General features: G+C 47.3%; 1 protein-coding gene across 1 annotated transcript in view; it reads left to right on the top strand.

Annotated features, from left to right (window-relative positions):
• Positions 1–23420, top strand: part of Add2 (adducin 2) — a 97828-nt gene that overhangs the window by 47225 nt on the left and 27183 nt on the right. Inside the window, exons 2-7 of the mRNA XM_005364790.3 lie at positions 6810–6908; positions 10049–10265; positions 11895–12033; positions 18244–18395; positions 18786–18866; positions 22063–22212. Of these exons, the coding sequence (XP_005364847.1) occupies positions 10083–10265; positions 11895–12033; positions 18244–18395; positions 18786–18866; positions 22063–22212 (705 nt within the window). The 5' untranslated portion in view covers positions 6810–6908; positions 10049–10082. The remainder of the gene's footprint in view (positions 1–6809; positions 6909–10048; positions 10266–11894; positions 12034–18243; positions 18396–18785; positions 18867–22062; positions 22213–23420) is intronic.

Consider the following 23420-nt stretch of genomic DNA (forward strand, 5'->3'; position numbering starts at 1 on the left):
CAAAACTAATATTCTAAATCTATCAAAATAACAGAGAGAGAGAGAGAGAGAGAGAGAGAGAGAGAGAGAGAGAGAGAGAGAGGAGAGAACCCAGGGCCCTATGCATTCCTGGGAGCAGTATCTCTAGCTCTTTAGTGTTTTCATCAGCTCATCAAATCAGAGATCAGGGTGGTGAAGTCTCCTCTTTCATCTCGCACTAGGCTCTCCTCACCTGTGACGTTGTGGTGCTCTTTTATAGAAGAGGAAGTGGCTTTCTCATCAGAAAACAGATAAGCAAAACCTATGTGGGAACTGGGACATTAAGCCTGCCCATGTCCTTGACTTCAGGATGCAGTATTAGGCAGAAGCAGGCATTGACAGAGAGGCATGACAGAGAGGCACCCATGCATGCTTATAAGGCTGCTCAGGCCTCGTGGGCTGTTTTCTCTTTGGCATCTCTTAATTTGTTCACCTGGCAAGGACATGCTCCCTACCATGAGGATATGATGTCATTAATTTCTTTTTAGTGTATGTGTTTGCACATGTGTAGGTATGTGTGGGCAGGCTCAAGAGACCCAATATTGATGTTGAAAACTATCCTTAATCGCTCTTCCACCTCATTTATTGAACAGGATCACTTAGTCAAATGTAGAGCTCACTGATATGGCTTCTCACATAGCCAGCTTGCTTTGGGGAATTTGTCTCTGTTTTTCAAGGCTGGAATTACATATGGCTGGCCACCAACAAACACTAACATTTACTGGAATCTGAGAGTCCAATCTTTGGTTTTCATGCTTGGGAGACAAGTGGCTTTTAACTCCCGAGCCATCTCCACAGCTCCAGCAACACTGACTTATCACTTGGGTTCCCAAACTTTATCTATTCTAAGACATGCTTCCCTTCATTTAAATAATCTGAGAACTGGGATGTGTCTTCTAACCAAAGGTAATTTATAACCCAGGGTTTTCCTCTTTTAGGCTGTGGTTTAGATGAACATGGTGGTGCTGATGGTTATTTTTAAAGCTTATCCTAATACCAGATTTGATGCCTCCCCTACATCCCATCCCTACCTCCAACCCCCGCTTTGGAGACTAGCTTCTGTGCCCGCCTGTGTGACTCACTCCTGTGTCATTTTCTGGAACAGGAGGTGTCCTGAGAGCAAGGCTGACTGGATCGCAGCATCTGCCACTTGGTCCTCCTATCATAACCTCTCACTTCTTCCTTTTGTCAGTGGTTTTATGGCCTTTGGGGAAGTTAAGATGGAAGATGAGAGATCATATTTTAAGATTTGTGGCCTCAACTGGTTGTTTATTCCCTTGAATCTGCTGCTAGGAGCTCAATCCCCCCATCACTATAAATGAGCTTAGTTGAATTGAAATTTTTAAGCTAGGAGGGGGGGTGGGCTATCTCACTCACATTTATGCTTTAAAGTCTCTAACCCAAGGTGGCCTTGTTAGAGTAGAAACTGCCTGGGAGGTAGAAGGTTGAGATAATTGTGAACATCACATTCATTCCCAGAAGGGAAAGGTTGAGATAATTATGTGAACATTACACTCATACCCAGAAGTCATGTGGTTTCCTGATAACATTTTCTAGAAGCTATTTCCCCCACCAAGGTTGCCTTGGGGGACTTGATTTTACCTTATCTAAAATTATAGTAAAAGGAAAGCAAAAGTGTCTTTACGGCATTGAGAAGACTAGGAAAATAGCAGTGCCACAACCAGGAAGAGGACAAACAAGGACAGGAGATCCCACACTTTAGTGTCCTAAAGGGACCCCACAGTCAGACGGTGGTGGCGCACGCCTTTAATCCCAGCACTCAGGAGGCAGAGGCAGACAGATCTTTGAGAGTTTGAGGTCAGCCTGGTCTACAAGAGCTAGTTTCAGGACAGGAACCAAAGAAACACAGAGAAATCCTGTCTCAGACCCCACAGTCAGTGCAGTGGAATGTAAGTAGAAGCCTAGATTTTACAGGCAATAGTCTCAGAGAAATAAAGGGAATTATGTAAGAGAAGGATGCCTGCTGAAACAGGCTCAGAAACTCTAATCAGTTGCTCTGAGGTCTGCCTTCCATTTAGTGGGCTACATCCATTGCCCAGACTGTTTCCTCTGGTCCTCTGCATCCTGCAAGGATGACTCCTTTAGAGAAAGGATAAGGATAACACACCTGGATGTTTAATAAGTGTTAGGCAGGTTGAAAACAAGAACAAATAATTTAGGTCACAGTTGTCAAGGATTTATTCCATGGCTGAATGGTCCCATTACTTTGGGGCTGTGACAGCAGGGTACACCATGGTATGAGCCCATGATGAAGGAGACTGCCCACCTCATGGCTGGGAGTAAAAAAGAGGACAATCCTCTTTAAGAGCACACTCCCATGATCTTAAAACCTTTCACCTCTTAAAGGTGTTTATATAATTTTCCCTTGTGTCCAATTGGTGAAAACAAAACACCACCCATCGACACACCCTAATTAAAAAAATAATTTACCTCATGTATTAAATGAGTGTTTTTTTCTACCTCTAGTGGCCAAGGATTTATTGCTGTGTTCATGGTAGAAGACATCATGGGCAGTTGCTCCTGGGAACTCTTGGCTGGGAGCAGGAGGACAGGAGACAGGACCTCAGGCAGCACTGTCACCTTAGACCAAACATAAGAATACTGGGATGTTTGCACTTAGTAGGGTTGAATGTTTTGAAGGTGAACTTCACTGGGGTTTAGCACTCATGCCTGAATGTGAAGGATAGACAGGGTGACTACCTCCTAGGGCCTGGTGGATGGCCAGACAGCAGGAGTGAGAAAAGATAACTCAGAGGCCACTCTGCCTCTGTAGCAGTCTGCATAGTTCCCAAGGTAGCAGAGCTTTCCCTGGAGGGATCCTGGGTAGAAAGTCAGACCCAGCCAGTCTGCTCATTCCTTTCAGTCTCTACAAACCCAGAGCTTTCTACATGTCCCTCTTTCCCCTCATAAACACATGAAAGCCTCTTGGTTTGGAGCTCAGTAGCAGAGCTACCTATCACGTGTGTTAAGGCCCAGTGTTGAAGCCTCAGTGTTAGAAACTGCATAGCTTCCATACTGAGAATTGTTCTCTTCCACACCACCGAGGATGTAATGGCCCTCACCCTGAGAAGGTCTTCTGAGAGCAGGGACTGGGGATTCTGCCACTCACATCTCCAGCAGTGGGGCAGGGTCCGGCACATGGTGGGTATTTTGTGAGAGGAACTGCCCTTGAGGACAGGACCAGCAGAGCCCAGAGCTACTTTAGTGACCCAGCAGGCACAATAGTATGTGTGGGTGATCTATGGCTACCTGCCACCCTGTAGCCCAGCTTGCCAAAGTGAGTACTAGAGCTGCCTCCCAGATCCCTGCCTCCTAATGGCCACTTCTTCCTAAGCTGGGGCCAGCTCAGTTCTGAGTCTGTTTGCTGGGAGCAGGAATCAGACCCTGCTCCCCAGGCTGGATGCTTCTGTTATGGATATAAGGCCTGGACTCTGGCCATTGGCTGATTTCCATGTTCCTGTCATACCACCACCACCACCGCCACAGCCACCACCATTCTAGCTGGCCTGTGGCATCTGCTCACCTTCATTTGAGGCGGGGAGTGGGGGAGCAAAGAGACAAGTTGTCAATCAGATGTTTGAGAAACCCATGCTCTATTCTTGACTAGCTCAGAGTCCCAAAACTAGTCCCCAAGGCCTCAGTTCCCTGCCTGGAAAACCAAGATGCTGGCTCCTCATTGTAGGGCTGGGGAGAATGCCTGACTCAACCCCAGCAGCTGCTGAATTTCACAGCTCTGTGCACTGAATGATATCTGTCATTAAAATCTAAGTCAAGACCTCAGCTCTCATAAATGTGAACCCAAAGGTTCCAGCACTCTGTCTCTAGAAGCACTGACCAAGATCTGTTTCAGGTCAGGCCTGGCCTTCATTTCCAGGCCCCGAATCAAGATGGCCAGTTGACTATGTGTCTGCATACACGTCTGCTTCACTGTGTTATATGCCCCCTCATCTTCAATGAACAGAGCCTGACTATGGCTCCCTGGATGGCTGGGAGATATCTCTCTCTCCCAGGTATCTTGTTCTGGTATCAGTTCCAGTTCCTGCTCACCCCGGCCCCTGAAGCTCACAACCAGTCCAAATGCAGAGAGAAGACACAAAGTGAGTCTGCCCCGTGGCTGTCATTCACAGCAATGGGTTGATGGGAGCTGTCATTTAGAGCAATGGGTGGATGGGAAACTTACCTACTAGCCTCTTAGGGATGAAGCTTGGCCATAAGCCTTTAACATCTCCTGGGCCTCTCTAGAAAGAGCATGTATCAGGAGTGCCCAGGAATCAGTACTTGGGTACACCCACGGCAGGCAGCAGAGAAGAGCTTCTTCTTCCAGCCAGCAGGGTTTCAGGAGACCGACATCATTTTACCACCTTCTCCCTTACTCCTCTTTTTCTTCTTTTAAAAGACCTTTGGTCCTGAGTGACCACAGTAGTTATTATATGAGGCAGAACATGGAAGAATGTGGAATAATGTGGTATGAGGCATGGTGATAAGTGTCCCCACGATCCTGCCTTTATCTGAACATGGCAGGCAGGGTGTGGCTGAGTCTCTTATTTAACTGCCCACATCTATTCTGTATAACAGCAGCAGGGCCACAGGCGCTGCCTCTTCTACTTGTGGGAGTCAAGGATGGAGGATAGGTGAGTGTGGGTTCTGATGTCATGTGTGACCTGGAAGGGGGGCAGGGCTGAGCTCTCAGGCATCTGAGCTTGTGGTAGAGGTGACCAGCCAGGTGAGGGCAGCTCATGGCTGTTTAGGTTCTGTGTGCCAAGCATATGACTGACTGTTCTGACCTGGAGACACCCCACTGAAGTGTCAGGAGACAGTCACCCACCTCTCAAGGCACACAAGGCTTAATCTTTAGATTTTAGTAATATCTTGCTATGTGGGTTCTCCCTGTGTCTGTTTTGTTCTTTCCAGCCTCAGGGAGCCAGTGCACCCTCCAGGGACCTCTGGGATTTGCTCTTAGTGAGACAGGGAGGAAAATGCCCTTGGCAGTGACTTGCAACACAGTTGTAACTCCAGCCTCCTAGGGCCTGGAGCTGTGGAGGGCAAAGATCTGGCCACAGCGGGAGGAGCATCCAGGACTCCAGGGCTTCCCATGCAGACAGCAAGGGTCCTATGGGAGACAAAACTGGGGTAAGGGGCTCTTGCAAAGTGAGAGGACTGTGGGTTGTGACGTAGTGTGGTGTGACATTATCTGCTTCTTGGACCCCTGGGGTCAGTGTTACATGTGAACTTGGGCTTGTTTGGCAGAATTAAGGATATGCTATTGTCAGTTCTGATGTCACACCAGAGACTTTCATCAAGTGCCTGCGGCTGGCCTTGCTCAGAGCTGACCTGGGATTCCTGGCAACTGGGCCTGTGGCAGGGGTGACCAGCAGGGGAAGGACAGCTCATGACTATTTAGGCCATGTGTACAGAGCCTACGACTGACTGACTGACTGTCCCGGTCCAGAGACACCCACTGAAGTGGCAGGAAATTGCTGAAGTCTGTTTCAGACTGGCCTGAGGGTCAGCCCCTGGGCTGTACGTCAAAAGAGCACAGTGTTTCTAAGGTTGTGACTTAGTTCTCAGGGTACCTGTCACCTTTCTCTGTAAGGACCTGCCTGGCGTCTGTCTTTCCACTGTGTGCTCTGAGCTCCCCTCAGGTCTTCCTTGTCCTTGGGGCCTGGTAATGCTTTGTTGAACTGACCCTGCTTCTCAGTGCGCCATTAGTCAAATGTTTGCTTAGTCACTTAGCATTTATCCAGCACCTACATTACATCAGTCCTGTGTAACACCTAGAACAGAGAAACATCAAAAACACAACACATTCCCCCGCTAGGAACTCTGGGCAGTGGCTGCCACTGTCGGGTTGTGAGATGAATGAAAGCAGAAAGTGACAGCTGGATTGGACAGATTCCCCAGAAGGAAGACAGAGGAGAAGATGTTCCCAGAAGACCCCACTGTCCCCAAAGATGATGAGCAGCTTCAGAGCATGATGGGAATAGAGGGTTTTTGCAGGCGTGACTTCTCTGTCTGTTGGATGTCAGCAGCTTTCCCTTTTAGATGGTCCACCTGCCCAGTCCTGACTGGCTCCATTCCTACTTTGCATTCTATGTGAAGTTATTTCCAGTCCTAGGCTCCCCCACTTTCCTGGGGTGTGGTATCCTTCAGGCTGTTTCTGTCTCTGGGGAGGGATCCTCAGATTCCTCCCCCTAGCACTTGTAAGTCCAGTGACTGTTAGTGGAGCATTTGAGGAGGTCTTGGGCAGGAGTCCTTTCTCCTGGCACCATACTCTGATTCCCCCACTCCCAGAGCAACTGCAGTTGCTATCTCCTCTTCCTTCCGCCTCTTCTCCCTCTGCCTCTTCTCCCTCCGCCTCTTCTCCCTCTGCCTGTTCCTTTTCCTTTCTTACCTCTCCCCTTCCTCCTCTTCCAGTCTTCCTTGTTCCCTACTCCTTTTCTCCTTTCTTCTCTTTCCACTCTTCCTCCTCTGCTTTCTTCCTCTCCTCTTTAGGCCTTCCTTCCTCCCTTCCTTCTTTCCTGTGTGCTTTGACTCCTTCCTTTCCTCCCTTCTCCCTCAGCCTGCACCCAGAAAATAGGGTCTTAAAGAAAGTTTTATCCAGTTATAAAGGCAACAGGAACCTTCTGACCTATTGATAGTCATGCCTAGCTTTAAAACAATCATCTCTAGATAATTTTTAAGTGCATCCTAGCATCTGTGGCTAAGTCAGATGAAGAGCCTCAGTGGCGGTAAGTGTGGCATGGTATTGATGTCTGCCCTTTTGTTTGCAGTTCCCACTTGGCTGTGTGACGTGTGGCTGTGCCAGCACTCCTAGTTGTGAAGACCCAGTACTGAAGACAGACATTGGACAGGCCTGGTTCAGCCCACTGGTAAGTGGTCGGTGGCTTTTGGAGGCCATGGTGGAAGTTGACTGAGGGCGACACTCTAGACACTCAAGTCTTTCCTCTGCACTCCCATGTCTGACTAGGAACTACATAGAATATTGTCAGCTCCACACCAGGTCCCATCTCTAGGAGTGCAGAAGCCCTCTGCAGTATCCAGAGACACTACCTCTGAGGAAACAATGTCAGCCAGTGCCCCCTCCTCCCTTATCAGCTGCTCCTGATGGTGGGACATCCTTTCTCGAGCTCCCATTAAAATCTGACATCTGCAGTCTCCCACTGCCCACAGGGGCTTAAGCCCCAGCATACAGAGGGAGCTTAGTGCAAAGGCATGGATCATTTGTCTTTTAATGGGACCCGACCTGTAGGAGGAAAGGAGAGCCAGGGGTAGAGAGAATGAGAACATGAATATGAGAATGTGTATGCGTGTTTATCGTGTGAAGCAGAAGCTCTTAACTTCTAATTGTGCTCCATGTCTGTTCTTTCGGGGTAACCAGACTCTCCTGGGAGCTCGCTGAGGGCTCAGAGCACTCACCTTTTTTAAAGCACAAACTCTGGTTTCCTTAAAAGGAGCACATGATGAGTAACAAAAAATCTTTGGGACATTTAACAAATTCCAGAAGAGTTTTGAATCTTGGGGCAGGAACTGGGGCAGCATCCCAGAATCTTGCCTCCATCACGGCTAGCCCAGTGATCTCTGGGCTGATGCATCATTTTCCTTTCTACGTCCCTTGTGTTAATAGAGTTCAAGACTGAATTGGCTTCTTGGGCTGAAACACATCATTATGGTTACTTAGTGTGCACCTGCTTACAAATGAATCCCTGCCTTTCCTCAGGAAGTTCCTAATGAGAGATTACACCCCCTCGGAGACACCCAGAGCGACTCAAGACTTGATCACAATGGCTAGGTACCATGTCTTAAGTGTTCACATAACAAACTTTACTATCCCTTAACTGATGCTCAGTGGTTAGGTGAACTGGCCAAAGACCACACAGCTTCTAAGTGACATTGCTGAGATTTGAACCCAGATGGTTTTATTTCAGCATTGCTACCTTTACCCACTGAGCCATCTTCAGGTACCTGCTCACCACCAGCACTGTAGAAGGGGATTACAAAAAAGGTGCCCCACTTTCACAGAATCCCAGTTCCCTGGGGACAGAGTTAGAGCCATGCTCATGGGAGCACATCTGGAACCATGGACTGAGCCCTGAGCAGGGAAGATAGCCAGCGAGCCGCCAGACGTGGCAGGGCAGCTGCTCTGCAGTGGAGATGAGAGGACCAGTGTCTTTCTGCTAGACAGAATGGACCAAAGTCAGGAGAGCTCAGGACCAGCACCCCCAAGCTCAGGGAAACAGGAAGCTTGGTGCTTCTGGAAGTGGTGGCCTAGAGTCCTAGGAGGGTGTGTGTTGGGTGTATGTAGTTCACATTCCATGATCATACCAGAGGTGCTTGCTTCCACTTTGAAAGCACCCAAGGCTCAGGGCTTTGAAAGTGCTATGGAGATTGGTTTGCTACCATGGTACCAGGTAGAGCAATGGCAGCCGAGTAGTCAGAACCCATGGGAGAACTTCTGGATACAACCCAGAAAACCTGCTGCCCTATGCAAGCCTTCACAACTCAGATGGGATGTGTCCTCTGCACCTGTTTTCCAGTTCTTCCTTACCTGCATGGCCCAGGGATGAGCTGGATGGGAGCAGAATGGAGGCACAGTGACCTCCAGGGCTGGGTAGGCAGGAAATTCCCTTGTCCCAGGACATCCAGATCCTCCATCCTTCCGTCTCTTCTACGTGGATCTGGCTCCACCTTCCACAACCATGTATGGTCTGTGCTGGAAGGGAGCCCAATGCCATTCTGTTCTCCCCACAATGAGAGACAGATAAAGTGAGGCAAAGAGGAAAAGGGACCCCTGTGTCCACGCAGGTGTCAAGGGACAGAGCTGTTCAAAGTACAGGTGTTTGGCTTTAGTCCATACCTACTCACCAGAAATGGCCCAGCCTCAGGACCCTCTCTCCATTTAAAGTATAAATGAGGCTCAGAACAGCTATGGGCAGGCCCAGTACAAAACCATAAACTTATTTAAAACACTGTGAGATTTTATTTTGCTTTTTTGGTGTAACTCAGTTGTGATATTCTCAAGTTTGAAGTTTGTAGATGACTGTGGCTCAGAAAAGCCCAAGGCCAGATAGTCCTGACTCAGGTGAGATGGACAAATCTGCTCAGACATCCTCAAGTACTCTGTGTTTGACTTGCACCCTGCCAACTCTCTTTTAGAATTTTAAGATTTTTCTCTCTCTCCCTTCCTTCTCCTCTCTATTCTTTCCTAACCCCAGTCCTTCATCCCCCATCTCTTGTTACCAAACATCTGCCCAGTAGGATCAATCAGATGGTACCCATTGCAGCAGGGCTTTTTAAAAAACAGGGTCTCATGTATCTCAGGCTGGACTTGAACTCTCTGTATATCATTAGTTATATACTTTGATGCCTGAGTCTCCTGTTTCTACCTCCTGAATACTGGGATTGTGTAGGTATGTGTCCCCCATACCTTGTTTGTTTGTGAGGAGGGGGAAAAATCCAACTCCTGGAGCATACTAGGCAGGAAATCTCCCAACTGAGCTATATCCTGGTTCCTGGCAGTAGTGTTCTTTTGTGAATTTCTCAACCATAGCTTTTGAAGAGACCTACAAAAAATTATTTATATAATTTGTCCACAATGTTGGGCAGAGAGCCCAGCCAGTGCCTAGATGTGCTAGGCAAGTGCTATTCACTATGAACCACACTCCCTCCCACTACAGTGAGGTCAGCCTTTACTGAAGTGCCATGGGTACCACCACAGCTGCTGCCCTACTCTGTAAGGGCTCAGCACAAAAGGACTCTGAAAGGTTTGCAGGCTATATTTCCGCTCCACCCAGGAAGCCTCCTCTAACACTCCGGTGTGACCAGTTCAGCAGGACCCCTATTTGCACACCCCTGATGGTGCATTAGCAGCCTCTATGGGTCATCATCCCAGGAGGCAGCCTGCCTTCTCACCTGGAACTAGCCCTAGGGCATGGTGGGTCACACCCTTTGCCTCTGAAACCAGCTGGCCACTAGGAGTACAGTCCGTGCTCACCCTGTCCCTCTTCTACAGGGTTCCAGGAGTAAGTTGAAGCCCTCACAGGAACATGAGTGAGGACACGGTCCCTGAGGCGGCCTCGCCTCCACCCTCTCAAGGCCAGCACTACTTTGACCGGTTCTCTGAGGATGACCCTGAATACCTGCGCCTTCGCAACCGTGCGGCTGACCTGCGGCAGGACTTCAACCTGATGGAGCAGAAGAAGAGGGTCACCATGATCCTGCAGAGCCCTGTGAGTGGGCAGGGCCTGGAGGGATGGTTTTCCCGGTGGCTCCTCTTCCCTCATTCAGGGTCTTGCTTAGGCCTGCTGAACAAGATGGGCCTGGCCATGTGGGTGTTAGATTGCCTCTCTAACCACTGGCCAAGGACAAACTTGGGGGCATGCATAAACTCTGCTTCAGGACATGGCAGAGTTAAGACCCCTTCCCCAGTTTCCTCTGCCCTATCTGAGCTTCTGTCTCCAGTCCTCCTTTGCTGCAACAGACAGCAGATAGGACTATGTAAACCGAAAGATGGGTTGCCATGGCCTGGCCCAGGGTACCCTTGGCTGAGTAGCATAGAGTATTCTGCTCACTGTAGGAAGAGTAGAGTCTGAATGTCCAGCCAGGGTTGAGGAAGGGAGTTAAGAGGAAAAATGGGATAGGAGCCAAGCTGACCTGGATGCCCCTGAGTCTACAGACCTGGGTGGATTGGTGCCAGTCTGCAGGGCCTCAGAGCTCATTCCCCAGGCAGGCAGTACACTGAAAGATGCAGGGCCTTGGGATAGGAAAGAAGAGCAGGGGAGGGAGAAGGATAGGACACAGGCTGGGAAGTCCAAGGAGGAAGCTGACTTCTCCAGGGCCTTTTGGAACAGGGCATCCCATAGTCTGTGGGCAGTTTTCAGCAGGAGCGCACAGACTCCTCGGAGGAATGGGAAGGAATGAGCCTAGGGTGTTTGTGACACTGTGTCAGGATCCTGGAGGAAGACATCCGGTTCTTAAAGACCTTGGGGTGAGGCAACCCCCAGACATGCAGAGAGTCACCAGGAGGGATGGTGGAGTAGAGCATCACTAGCCCTGGCTGGTGGGTGAGGCAGGATATGGGGATGCAGGAACCTTGCTTCCTGGCCCCTGTTAAGAGGATCCTCAGTATCATACAGCTTCCTGTTCCTCCCATGTTTCCTCCTACCACCTGGCCAGCAGCTAAGTTCCCAGTGTAGGGAACTGAAAACCTGAGCTTAGCATAGTGCGTCACAGTGGAAGCACTGCAGAAATCCTCCAGTCCTTCTCCATCTCCTCCTATGCAAGCACTAAGAATGCCAAGAAACTGAGAGATGTGTGAGGGGAGCCCTGGATGTGCTAATGGGGAAGGAGGGTGGTATGCTTTCTCATTCAGTTAATTCTAACTACAGTGAAGTCCTACCATGCCTGGTATGGCCTTGGCTATCACTCATATAGAAGGGAGCCAGAATCTGGACTACCCCCACAGAAAATGAAGGCTTAGATCCACCCCCAGAGCCTCCTTAATAACCTATACAGCAACCTGAGGGCCTAGTGAACCTGCTTCTGGGGAACCTTCAGGGTTCTTAGCCCTTACTGAAGAGCTGGAAGACCAGTCCCCTGGAGACCTACAGGAGCTGTTTTCTTGTGAGGAGCTACAGGACGGGAGTGGGTTGAAATCATCCCCTGTGAAGTGTTCGGGGACCAGCCTCCCAGGGTTTTCTGTGCTCTCAGCTTCTAGGGATCTGTAGGGTCCTCAGTCCTTCTGTGAGGAGCTGGGCACCAATCCCTAGGGACCTGCTGGGCCTGCAGCCTCTTGTGAGGACCTGCTGGGCCCTCAGCTCTCCATGAGGACTGGGCTCCAACCCCTCCGCCTGCTGCAGTCTTTCAGGGAAGAGCTGGAAGGTCTCATCCAGGAACAGATGAAGAAAGGCAACAATTCCTCCAACATCTGGGCGCTACGACAGATTGCGGACTTCATGGCCAGCACCTCCCACGCAGTCTTCCCAGCTTCTTCCATGAGTATGTGGGTGTCTGGGTATCTGCCAGGAGTGGGGGAGGAGGAATGAGGTAGGGAAGGGAGGAGAAAGCACCAGAAGCTGCTTGGTTGCTAGGCAATGGCCAAGCTGCCATTGCATTAGCAGGTCTGGGCAGAGAGGTGCTTGGCTCTACTTCTGACGTTCCTGTGAATTAAAGATCCACAGGAGAATCATCTGTGATGGCAGGAATGGGAAGGGTAGAGGCGACTTCAGGGGATGAGAAGAGATGCGCGGAGCCAGGAGACCAGCCAGAATGGTGGCTATTGGGCAGTAGAGGAGCTATGGCTATGTGTGGGCTCCCTTCCTGGAATGTGCAGCTCTGCCCACAGCCTCGAAGCTGCCCTTGCTCCATATGACTCAGATGTATAGGGTGATGGCTAGAGCTAAGGAAAACATTAGAGAAAGAGAAGCTAAAACCCACTCGGCTGTGTTCTGAGAACTCCAAAATCACTGTTAGCAATATTTTGATGTATCTTTCCAACTTTTTCTTTTAATATAGATATCTTATTGAAATAAAAAATGCAATCATATTACACATATAATTTTAATGGCATATCAACTCAATTTTGCATCATAAATATGATTCTGCAATATTTTTTGTCGTTGCAAGCCATTGAATTGATTGTTCCCTATTAGATTTTTAGATTGTATTCAGCTTTTTGATATTATGAACTCCAATGTGGTAAACATACTGGTAAATAAATTTGGTGCTATATGCACAACTATCTTTTAAAGATGAATTATAATGAGAAAGATAAATTATAATGAAATAGCTGAACTGTCTTCCAAAGACAAATTTTAAGAATTGCTAGAGGAATGCAAATATGTGTTTGAAGACATATGCATAATGCAGATTGTGTCCCTTTGCCATCCTGGAGAAAGAGGTTGTGCCAACCTTGCTCTCAACAGAATGTGGTGGGCATTGCCCTTTCTCAACCTCGTCTTAGACTGCCACCATTCCTTTCCCCTGAGGCAGGCTATACCAAAAACTTCATCTGTAGTATTTTTTATTATAATAAAATGTTTATATCATACTTTTCCAATTTTCCTATTACTGTATTTTGTATGAGTTTTCAAATCTTTATAAATTAATGCTGCTTCCCTATGACATGTCAAATATATTAGGTTTTTTTCTAGCTTCTCCTTTGCCTTTTAACTTCGATCACAGCATTTTTCACGTTGTGTAGAGTATTTTCTCACAGAGCAGAACCCTCTGCTTTCCTTTGTGTCTTCTACTCCTGGCCCTGTGCCTAGACAATAAGACAAAGGGCTGTAATTAGTCACCAATTATTTTAACCTCTTGTACAAATGTAGTCTATAAAGTAATTTTGGAGTTATTTTGTCAAGCTCTATTCTCCTATACCTTAAAATAATCCTTTGGTGATTTTGATTGGGATTGATTTGGTAGAGGGATTGAAATTCTTTTTTTTATTTTATTTTTTTAAAATTTTAATTTATTTATTTATTAAGGATTTCTGCCTCCTCCCCGCCACCGCCTCCCATTTCCCTCCCCCTCCCCCGATCAAGTCCCTCTCCCTCATCAGCTTGAAGAGCAATCAGGGTTCCCTGACCTGTGGGAAGTCCAAGGACCGCCCACCTCCATCCAGGTTTAGTAAGTTGAGCATCCAAACTGCCTAGGCTCCCCCAAAGCCAGTATGTGCAGTAGGATCAAAAACCCATTGCCATTGTTCTTGAGTTCTCAGTAGTCCTCATTGTCTGCTATGTAAGTCCGGTTTTATCCCATGCTTTTTCAGACCCAGGCTAGCTGGTCTTGGTGAATTCCCGAAAGATCATCCCCATGGGATTGAAATTCTTAATTTTTATTTTAGAATATAGCCTCCATGGGGGAGATGTGTGTGGTTGGTTCTTAGAAAACTGTACCTAGCATGTGGGAGGTAATTTAACAATATTTTCAAGAATTGATTTAGGATCTTCAGAAACAAGATATGTTTTCTGCTGGTTCTATAATATCTACCAGGAAATCTTGCTAGTTATTTCTATACAATCTGACTGTGTCTTAAGCCCATCCAGGAAATAATATATAACTTCATTGTCATAAATGACTCTTTATTCAATTTTTTCTTGAGTACACATACATATTCTTCTGCTTTTAAAAACATGTTTTTTATTCATTGTGTGTGTGTGTGTGTGTGTGTGTACACAAACATGTATGTGTGTGAGTATTTATATGCTATAGCATGAGTATGGAGGTCAGAAGGCCCCTACATCAGTTGGTTCTCTCCTCCTACATTGTGAGGCCCTTGGTGGCAAGCATTTTTACCCATTGAACCATCTGACTGGCCTTGCATTTTGGATATAGACAATCAAATAATCTGCAAACATTGTCATTTTGCCTCCCTCTACCATCATTTTGCCCTTGGCCTTATTTTTTCTAGTTTTCTGGTTTTATCCCCTCAGGCTTTATGACGGTGTTTAATAATTTAGAGAATGGGCATCCTTGTCTCGCATCTGACTTTACTGGAATTCTTTAACCACAAAGTTTGAGATCATTATTCTTTATCATGTTGAGAAAATGACTTTTACTTCTAGCCCATCGTAGACCTTGCTCAGAAATAGAATTTGAGTTTTATAAAATGCATTTGGGGCATTGATTCCTTTTTATTCCCCCTTGAACAACTGCCACAATGAATTATAGTGATAGATCTCTAAATATTGGGCTCTTTTGAAATACATGAAATAAATCATCTCTGGTGTGGATGTGTGTGTGTATACAAGCTCCCATGTAAGCACACATGTCTGTGAAGACCAGAGTTTAACCTTAGGATTTGGTCTTCGGGAGTAGCTCACCACATCTTTGAGGCAGAGTCTCTCATAGCCTAAGTCAGCTAGGCTGGCTGCTCTTCTCTAGTGCTCTTCCTGTCTCCACTCCCCACTGCTGGGATTACAAATGTGTCCCAACATATTTGCCTTTTTTTAAAAAGTGGGTTCTAGTGACGAGCAGAGGTCCTCCTGTTTGAGTGGCAAGTGCTTACCAACTATGCCATCTCCTTGACCCTAATTTCTTCCTCTGATGCACTGTTTTAGAAATTCTCTCCTGAGTTTTATTGTTAGAATTCTGTTAAGGATTTGTGTACACATATTCTCATGTGAGGTTGAGCAGTCTACTTCCAGGGCATTTAGCCATGACTTTTTAACACAAACCAGGGAGATCCACCTTTGTCCTTCCCTGGTGGAGTTTAAACAAGGCAGGAAAATCACCCTTGAAGGTTTGCAGCTCACTTGCAAAGTCGTCCAGATCTGGAAAATGTTCGGAGATTCTTGACGTTTACCTCCAGTTTAGGGAATTTTAAATTTTTATTTTGCTGCTGTGTCATTAAATTTTGATCATATATTTTATATGAAATTATCTATTTCAATGAATTCTCTTTAAAACCAAGTGACTTACAATATTCTTTTCATTGTTGGCTTTTTGAGATGGCACCTGCATGGCTTCTGCGGCAGTGTGCTCTCAGTTTGTCTTACTGAGCAACTTACATTTGCTTACTCATAGGTCGTATACACTAGTTCTTGGGATTACTTATTGGTCCTAAAATTTTTCCTGATTACTAATTTCTTTTCCAACATTGGGGATTAAATGCTTTGTATGCACCATCAAGCTATGTCCCAGCCTTTTGTGGGAAGAGGGGGAGCAGCGTCTAGTCACTTAGTTTTGACTGGCCAAGAGCTCTCTCCTCTCACCTTCACCTCACAAGCCCTGGGATTACAGGTGGACATTACCTCATCTGGCATACTTTAGTTTTGTACTTAATATTTCCCAACATTTCTGTCCTGGTTTCTTTCTATTGCTGTGATAAACACTACAACCAAAAGCATTGGAGAGGAAAGGCTTTATTTGGCTTACATGTCAGTTCTTCATTGATGGAAGTCAAGATACGACCTCAAGCAGGGCAGGAACGTGGACATATGAACTGAAGCAGAGGCCACGAAGGAGTGTTGCTTACTGGCTTGCTCAGCCTGCTTTCTTGAACAACCCAAGCGCACCAGCCCAGGGGTGGTCCCACCCACAATAGGCTGGGCCCTCCCACATCAATAATTTTTTTTTGTTGTTTTGTTTTTCAAGACAGGGTTTCTCTGTGGTTTTGGAGCCTGTCCTGGAATTAGCTCTTGTAGACCAGGCTGGTCTCAAACTCACAGAGATCCGCCTGCCTCTGCCTTCCAAGTGCTGGGATTAAAGGCGTGCGCCACCACCGCCCGGCTTCCTCACATCAATTATTAAGCAAGAAAATGTGCCCACAGATTGCCTGTAGGTCAGTCTAATGGATACAATTCTTCAGATAAGGTTCCCTCTTTCTAGATGTGTCTAGATTTGTATCTGGCGGACAAGAGCTAACTAGACCTTTTTCTATGGCTAATTTTTGTGGGTTTTTTTCTATGTAAAATTAATTTGGTATATTTTCATATTTAGCTCAGTGCTGAAGACACTTGAGGCTGTGAATGTCTGAGCATTGCTTGTCTTCATGCAATGGACAGTTTGCAGCTGCTGCTTTGGTCCTGTTTATATTTGATAGTGCTTGGCACTGAGCCACAGCTGTACACATATCAAGCACATACTGAGTAGCAGCCCCGACTGACCTGATTTTTATCCTGTGAGCTGTCTTTTCTCATTGCTAAGAAGTTGAATGCTTGATGGCCTATAGATCTGTTATTGTCAGGCTTCATTGAATTAGAAAACATGTCCTGCTTAAGTTCCATGCCAAGAATTAGTGAGAGCTTTTTGCAACCTAATATAATTATTTTCAAATGATGTATGGGTAAGGGCAATCTCCAAGACACTCCATTTAATCTATATTTCCATTTTCATTAGATTTTGTCAAAAGTGAAGGTTGACTCGTCCATTTCATTGCTTTTGTTTCTCCTTGTACTCAGGATATATTTTACTTCATGTTTTGTTTGTTCTGAGTTGGGGGTCTCATTGGGTAGCCTAGGCTGGCCTTGACTGTCCCACCTCAACAGTCTGAGAGTTGGAATTACAGAAGTGTCTCACCATACCCAACCAGTCTTTGAAAAACAACACTTATAATATAAACATCCATTTTATGTTGCTGTAACTTCACTGTATAACCTTACTTCATAAAAAATGACCTGAAATGGCTGTCTTTGCCCAAGAGAAGATTATTTTTTCCAACTTCTAGTTGGATAATAACAATAAGACCTTTATAATTTTTATTTAACCAGTGTATTTTTAAAAAGAAAATTTGATGTGTGTTCATGCATGTGTGTACATGTACACACCTCACACAGCCATTCCCTCAGATTCCTAGAAAAGGCAGCGTATGACCATGTAGCTGCCTGTCCTAACAGAAACAGATGTGTGCTTGCGGACACTGCAGCTGTCTGCCAGCCTTGGCTGGGGCCTGTGGCTTCCAAACATGACTGGGGCAGGGGGAGTTGAGAACATTTCTTCCTCGTTGATGTGGCTTTCTCTGTGCCCTGTTTCCAAGTCACAGAGTAAGTTCTATCACAGGGTCCCTCAAAACAAGGTGGCAGCCTTCTGAGTTGCAGCTTCTCCCCTAAAGCTAGGGCTCCCACCTCTGCATATTCCCACTCAGAAACTTTATCCTACGTTTACCCAGTGCCCCTGTTTAGGGTTTATGGCAGCTTTGAAATTCCAAGTACACCTTGTTCATGGCTTTGGGTTTTTTGTTTGTTTTTTTTTTTGTTTTGTTTTTGACATTGTTTGCTTGTTTGTTTCCCTGAGACAAAGTTTCATCTAGCCCAGGCTGATCTTAAATTTAAACAAGATTTTCCTTGTAGCCCAGGATAATCTTGAGCTTCTGGTCCTCCTGCCTCCAGCTCCTCAGTGAATGCTAAGATTACAGATATGTACCATCATATTCTATGTAGTGCTAGTGATCAAACCTAGAAATGTGTGCATGTCGGTCAAGTGCTGTACCAGCCAAGGTATATCCCCAGTTCTTGGCATGGCTCTCTGCCCAAAGCAGCACCAGCTTCAGTCAGCTGAGCAGAAGGCTCTGTAAGCCACAAGCGGCCAATCTACAACCTTTCTTCCTCTATGTGGGAGTTGAGGGCTGTTTGGTGCTCTGGCAGGGAGTGTTTTGTGCACAGTGGCAGCATCAGTCAGTGAGATCTAAGGGGGCATGGGACAAGTACCAAGCTGGCTGGTAGCGACTCCTGTCCTCAGGGAGATGTGCTGTCCTTTCCATCCCTGCAGACTTCTCCATGATGACGCCCATCAATGACCTCCACACTGCTGACTCCCTGAACCTGGCCAAGGGGGAGAGGCTTATGCGGTGCAAGATCAGCAGTGTCTACCGCCTCCTGGACCTCTATGGCTGGGCGCAGCTCAGCGACACCTATGTCACGGTGAGGAGCAGGTACCCTGTGCCCAGGCCCCTACCCCCACAAAACCTGAAAGGAAGGCTTCTAACCCTCAGCGTGGCCAAGCACTGTTAGTGGCCCTTGGTTAAAATCCACTCACCTCTCCCAAGATCTCTCATCACTGTGATCAACAGAATAATCCCAGTGGGTACCCCTTTGGATGGGAGCCAGCTCCTGTATCCAGGGCTGTCTCTAATTTTTGTATTTGCACAGCTTTAGTAAAGAGCAGACCTCTTCACCTCTCAGTGGAGGAGGGTTCACTGGAGAAAGCCTTGATGCAGTGAGTTCAGGGAGATGGGGATTTAAGCATTGTCCTTAGAAGCATCTCTTCTTCCTCTCTGCTTGGCCCTGAGTTTCTTATCTCTCTTCCCCCAGATGAGAGTGAGCAAGGAGCAAGATCACTTCCTGATCAGCCCCAAGGGGGTTTCCTGCAGTGAGGTCACAGCGTCTAGCCTGGTAAGTATAGCTAGCATCTCAGTGCCAACTCTTACTAAGATGACAGGACCCATGTGACCCTGGAAGGACAGGTTCATCTCTGAATCAGAGCCTACTGTCCTGTTCCTGTGGAACTCACACTCTCCCTGGGCAGAGAAGACACGTAGGCACAGTGGGTGCCTCAGGCATGATGGGATGGGGTGCAGGCAACAAACCCAGTGGAGGGAGGAGGCAATGGGAGGTGACCCGAGTTCTGGGTAGAGGTTAGAGCATGTGTCCTGAGGAAAGCTTCCTTGGATGGGAACACATTGAACAAGAGACTTGCAGTCTGGAAGGTGCAGATTTGCAATTTGGAATCTGAAGGTGCAGGCAAGATAGTCTGTTTCTTTTGTACCCTGACAGATGTGGAGGCCAGCAGACATCAGAACAAATGCTCAGTGCTTTTTCTGTGATCTGTGAAAGATATTTTGGGTGTGCATACTTAGTGGGCCTGTGATCAGCTGGGCTGGCAACTGGTGTGGAGTGTGAGGTGTAGTCAGAGGCTGCTTGTTCGTTTCCCTGCCACCTAGACCCTAAATAATTACACAGAAACTATATTAATTACAATACTGCTTGGCCAATTAGCTCATACATATTTCTAGCTAACTCTTACATCTTGAATTAATCCATTTCTACTAACCTATGTATCACCATGAGGCTTGTGGTTTACCGGTAAGGTTCTTAGACGTCTGTCCTTCAGCAGCTACATGGCATCTCTTTAACTCTCTGCCTTCTTTTCTCCTCTGCTTGAAATTCCTGCCTTTCTCTATTCTGCCCTGCCATAAGTCAAAGCGGCTTTATCATTAACCAAAAGCAACATATATACAGAAGAACTTCCCACACCATGTGAGGTGCTGGGAGAGTGGGCACTGTCTCTGAGGCAGGAGCAGTTGGCGTTTGGCTGTGGTAGGTTCAGAAGGGTCTGACCCCAAGATGCAGGTTTGAGGGGGAATCCTAGGCAGAAGGTGATCTGGGGTATGGACAGTCTTGTGGGGGGTCACTAGCAGGCTGAGGTGATCGGGGGTGTAGGCAGACCATGGGCAATTGTGTATGGATGTGCAACTTATACCTCCAAAGGAGAATGTGGTGGCTGAGGCAGAAAGAAGAGGTGGAATCACCTGAGCGCCACTCCCCACAGCTGGCATCTTTTGTAAATTTGCACAGCAGCAGAATCCAAAGCCAAGCCTGTGTCTCTGTGGCAGTCCTCAGAGTCCTTGCTTTCTGATCTAGACTGAGGCCCTGGATGGACTGCTCACTGGCCTATTATGTTGTGGAGGTTCCTGGGACACAAGCCACAGGTCCGGCAATGAGATAAGTAATGATCCAGACAGGGAAGTCTGACTGGGCCTCTTTGAGGAACTGGGGAATCAGATTGAGCACAAGAACGAGCTGGGGGAACTGCTGTCCCACCTAGCCAGCATCAGGCCACTCCAAACCAGTTCCGTTCTGTAAAACTCCCTCCATAGAGGTTTGCAGCGGTGGTCTGTTGGATGCTGCTCCTGTGCAGCTAAGCACATGGCACCAATAATGTGCCCCTCTCCACACCAAGATGTCACTGTCCCTTGGTCCCTCTTCTGTCTGTGGACTTTTGGGAATGGGGTATGGGGCCGTTTGTGGACCTGCGTTGTGTGTTAGACTTGGGATGTCACAGGTGTTTCTACTTAGAGGGTTAAAGTTACAGTGATTTCTCTTTTTGGTTTTTCAAGACAGGATTTCTCTGTATAGCACTGGTTGTTCTGGAATTAGCTCTATAGACCAAGTTAGCTTCTGTCTCCTGAGTGCTGGGGTTAAATGTGTGCACCACCACTGCTGGTGATTGATTGATTGATTGATTGATTGATTGATTTAAGATTTCTGTCTCTTCCCCACCACCACCTCCCATTTCTCTCCCCCTCCCCCAATCAAGTCCACCTCCCTCGTCAGCCCAAAGAGCAATCAGGGTTCTCTGCCCGAAACCAAAATCTAACTTGTTAATGAACAAGGTATAATTGTAATCAACCTAGGGACACAGGGTGCCTGGGGACCAGACCACTAAGGTGTTAGGACTGAGGTTCTCAACCTGTGGGTCACAGCCCCTTTGCGGGGGTCACATATCAGTTATCCTGCATAACAGATATTTACATTGCAACTCAAAACAGTAGCAAATAATTTTATAGTTTGGGATCACCACAACATGAGAAACTGTATTAAAGGGTCACACAGTGAGGAAGGTTGAGAACCACTGTGTTAGAGGACCTTGCCTCAGAATTTGGGTTGTGCTAGGTGATTTGCATCTTTGAGGGGTGGGCCTTGCAACGTGCTGGGAGGGTTGGTGGGGGCACTTTGAGGATGAAACATCTTCCCTTTTCTACTCAGGAGGCCCCCTGTCTTATCAGTCACAAAAAGCCGTCCCTGACGTTGCTGCTTTGTGAATCCATAGTTAAGTAGGAACACCATAGCCAGCCACAAGCATTATTCTTGATGTGTGCGTGTTTGTGTGCATGCACACACACATGTATTATGTGCTTTCTCCCACCAAGACTCACTATGTTTGTCTCTGTCTCTCTCCCTTGTTCTCCCTTACCGCCTCCTTTACACACATACTATATGTAATGGTTTTTAGCCAAGCCACCTGCTAGTAGAGGGTAGAGAGCAGGCTAAGAAAGTGATTTCTTCCCATTGGTCCCTTAAATACTTCCCTTTCCCATGACTGGTAAAAGGTGTTCAGTATACCATTCTCTTTACCTTTGTGTACATTACGATATTTCAGAAATGAGATGGCTCAGCTTAGACAGGACTTCCTCTGGGAAGGTTTCTGTTGGCATCCAGGAGTCCTCTTAGCTGCTTCTAGAGGATTCTGTCACTGACTCTCTTCTAGCTCATAACTGGAGTGGGGTTTGTGGGCCACAGCCTGGACACCATTTAGGAAAATACAAAACATGCTGAGTCCTCTCTGTATTTAGATTCTATATCAGCAGCTCCTGAAGTAACACATGATAAAGTCTGAGAAACTGCCCCACCACTTCCCCTACAGAATCACCACCACCTTTCACCCCTGAAGATTCACTGAAAACAGGCCTCCTCCATGTTGCTGTCCCCAACACCAAGGCCAGCTATTACTCCTGTCATCCTGGGTAAACATGGGCAGGGGACACACTGGGTCTGCCACTCTGAGTCTGTTCTCTTCTTCACTGACCAGATCAAGGTGAACATTCTGGGAGAGGTGGTAGAGAAGGGCAGCAGTTGCTTCCCGGTGGACACCACGGGCTTCAGTCTGCACTCAGCCATCTATGCTGCCAGGCCCGATGTGCGGTGCGCCATCCACCTGCATACGCCTGCCACAGCCGCGGTGAGTGAGGCCTCCCAGCCCCGGAGCTCCACCCAGTGCCAGGCTCCCTGTGTCAGGCAGTCCAGAGCACCTGTTTCTCCCCGGGGAGATCATCATCTGGGATATAGCAATATCATCATTTAAAAAGTCTGTAAAGGGGCAGAGAGATGGCTCAGGGCTTAAGAGCACTGGCCCCTCTTTCAGAGGACCTGGGTTTCATTCTCAGCACCCACACAGCCACTCACAATTATCTGTAACCCTAGTCCCAGGAATTCGACACCCACTGCTCTGACCTCTGGAGGTACTGTGAGCATGTGATGCTCAGACAGACATAAAGGAAAGCACACCCATACATATGAAATAAAAATAAATAATGATGAAAATATAGATTCTGGAATGACCTGGAACTCAGATCAAGAGTGGATTCTCGTGTGGGATCTTTATTCCAACCTTCTTTTCCCTCACCAGTGTCTAGGTGAGAGGCGAGGGCAAGGAAAGTGCTTTCACAGACTTCCCACTCTGCTGTAGCTGCAGCTGGGAGCTCAGCCAGGCAGCTGCACCTCTCAAGTGTCTGTCCAAGCCAGTGTTGTTGGGCTTCATTCTGCCCTGGTCCCCACATGACCCAGACCTTCAGAGGAGAGACCTTGTCACAGAAGATCGAGCTGATGGAAACTGAGTCTGTAGACTTTTCCATAGCTCAGGGCAGCTGAGATCTAGGGAAGGGTCCAATAAACCTGGGGAGAGTAGAGGGAACAATCACAGATCACAGGTAACATTGAGGCCATCTCTCCACATGTACAGAGGACACTGCGGTGTCACAGAGAAATGGCAGACACCAGACCACATACCTGTAGGTCAGATCACACTACACCAGCCTATTGAGACCTCCCAGAATCAGGACCAAGACTCGATGCTGTGTTTGTGCTGAAAATCTCTGCAGTCTTGGGCTGATTTGGGGCAGTGGGGCAAGATAGTAGTCCCTCCTGCACCTCACTATGCTTTGTTTTCAAGGAGAAATGGAGTAGGAGGCTGCATTAGTTTACTTTTCTGGTGCTGTGATAGCATACCACAGCCAGATACACACCATAGCCAGATAGTACACCATAGCCAGATACACACCATAGCCAGATAGCACACCATAGCCAGATAGCACACCACAGCCAGATAACACACCACAGCCAGATAGCACACCACAGCCAGATAACACACCACAGCCAGATAGCACACCA

Source organism: Microtus ochrogaster, unplaced genomic scaffold (genome assembly GCF_000317375.1).
Source record: "Microtus ochrogaster isolate Prairie Vole_2 unplaced genomic scaffold, MicOch1.0 UNK1, whole genome shotgun sequence".
In the NCBI taxonomy this organism is placed as follows: Eukaryota; Metazoa; Chordata; class Mammalia; order Rodentia; family Cricetidae; genus Microtus; species Microtus ochrogaster.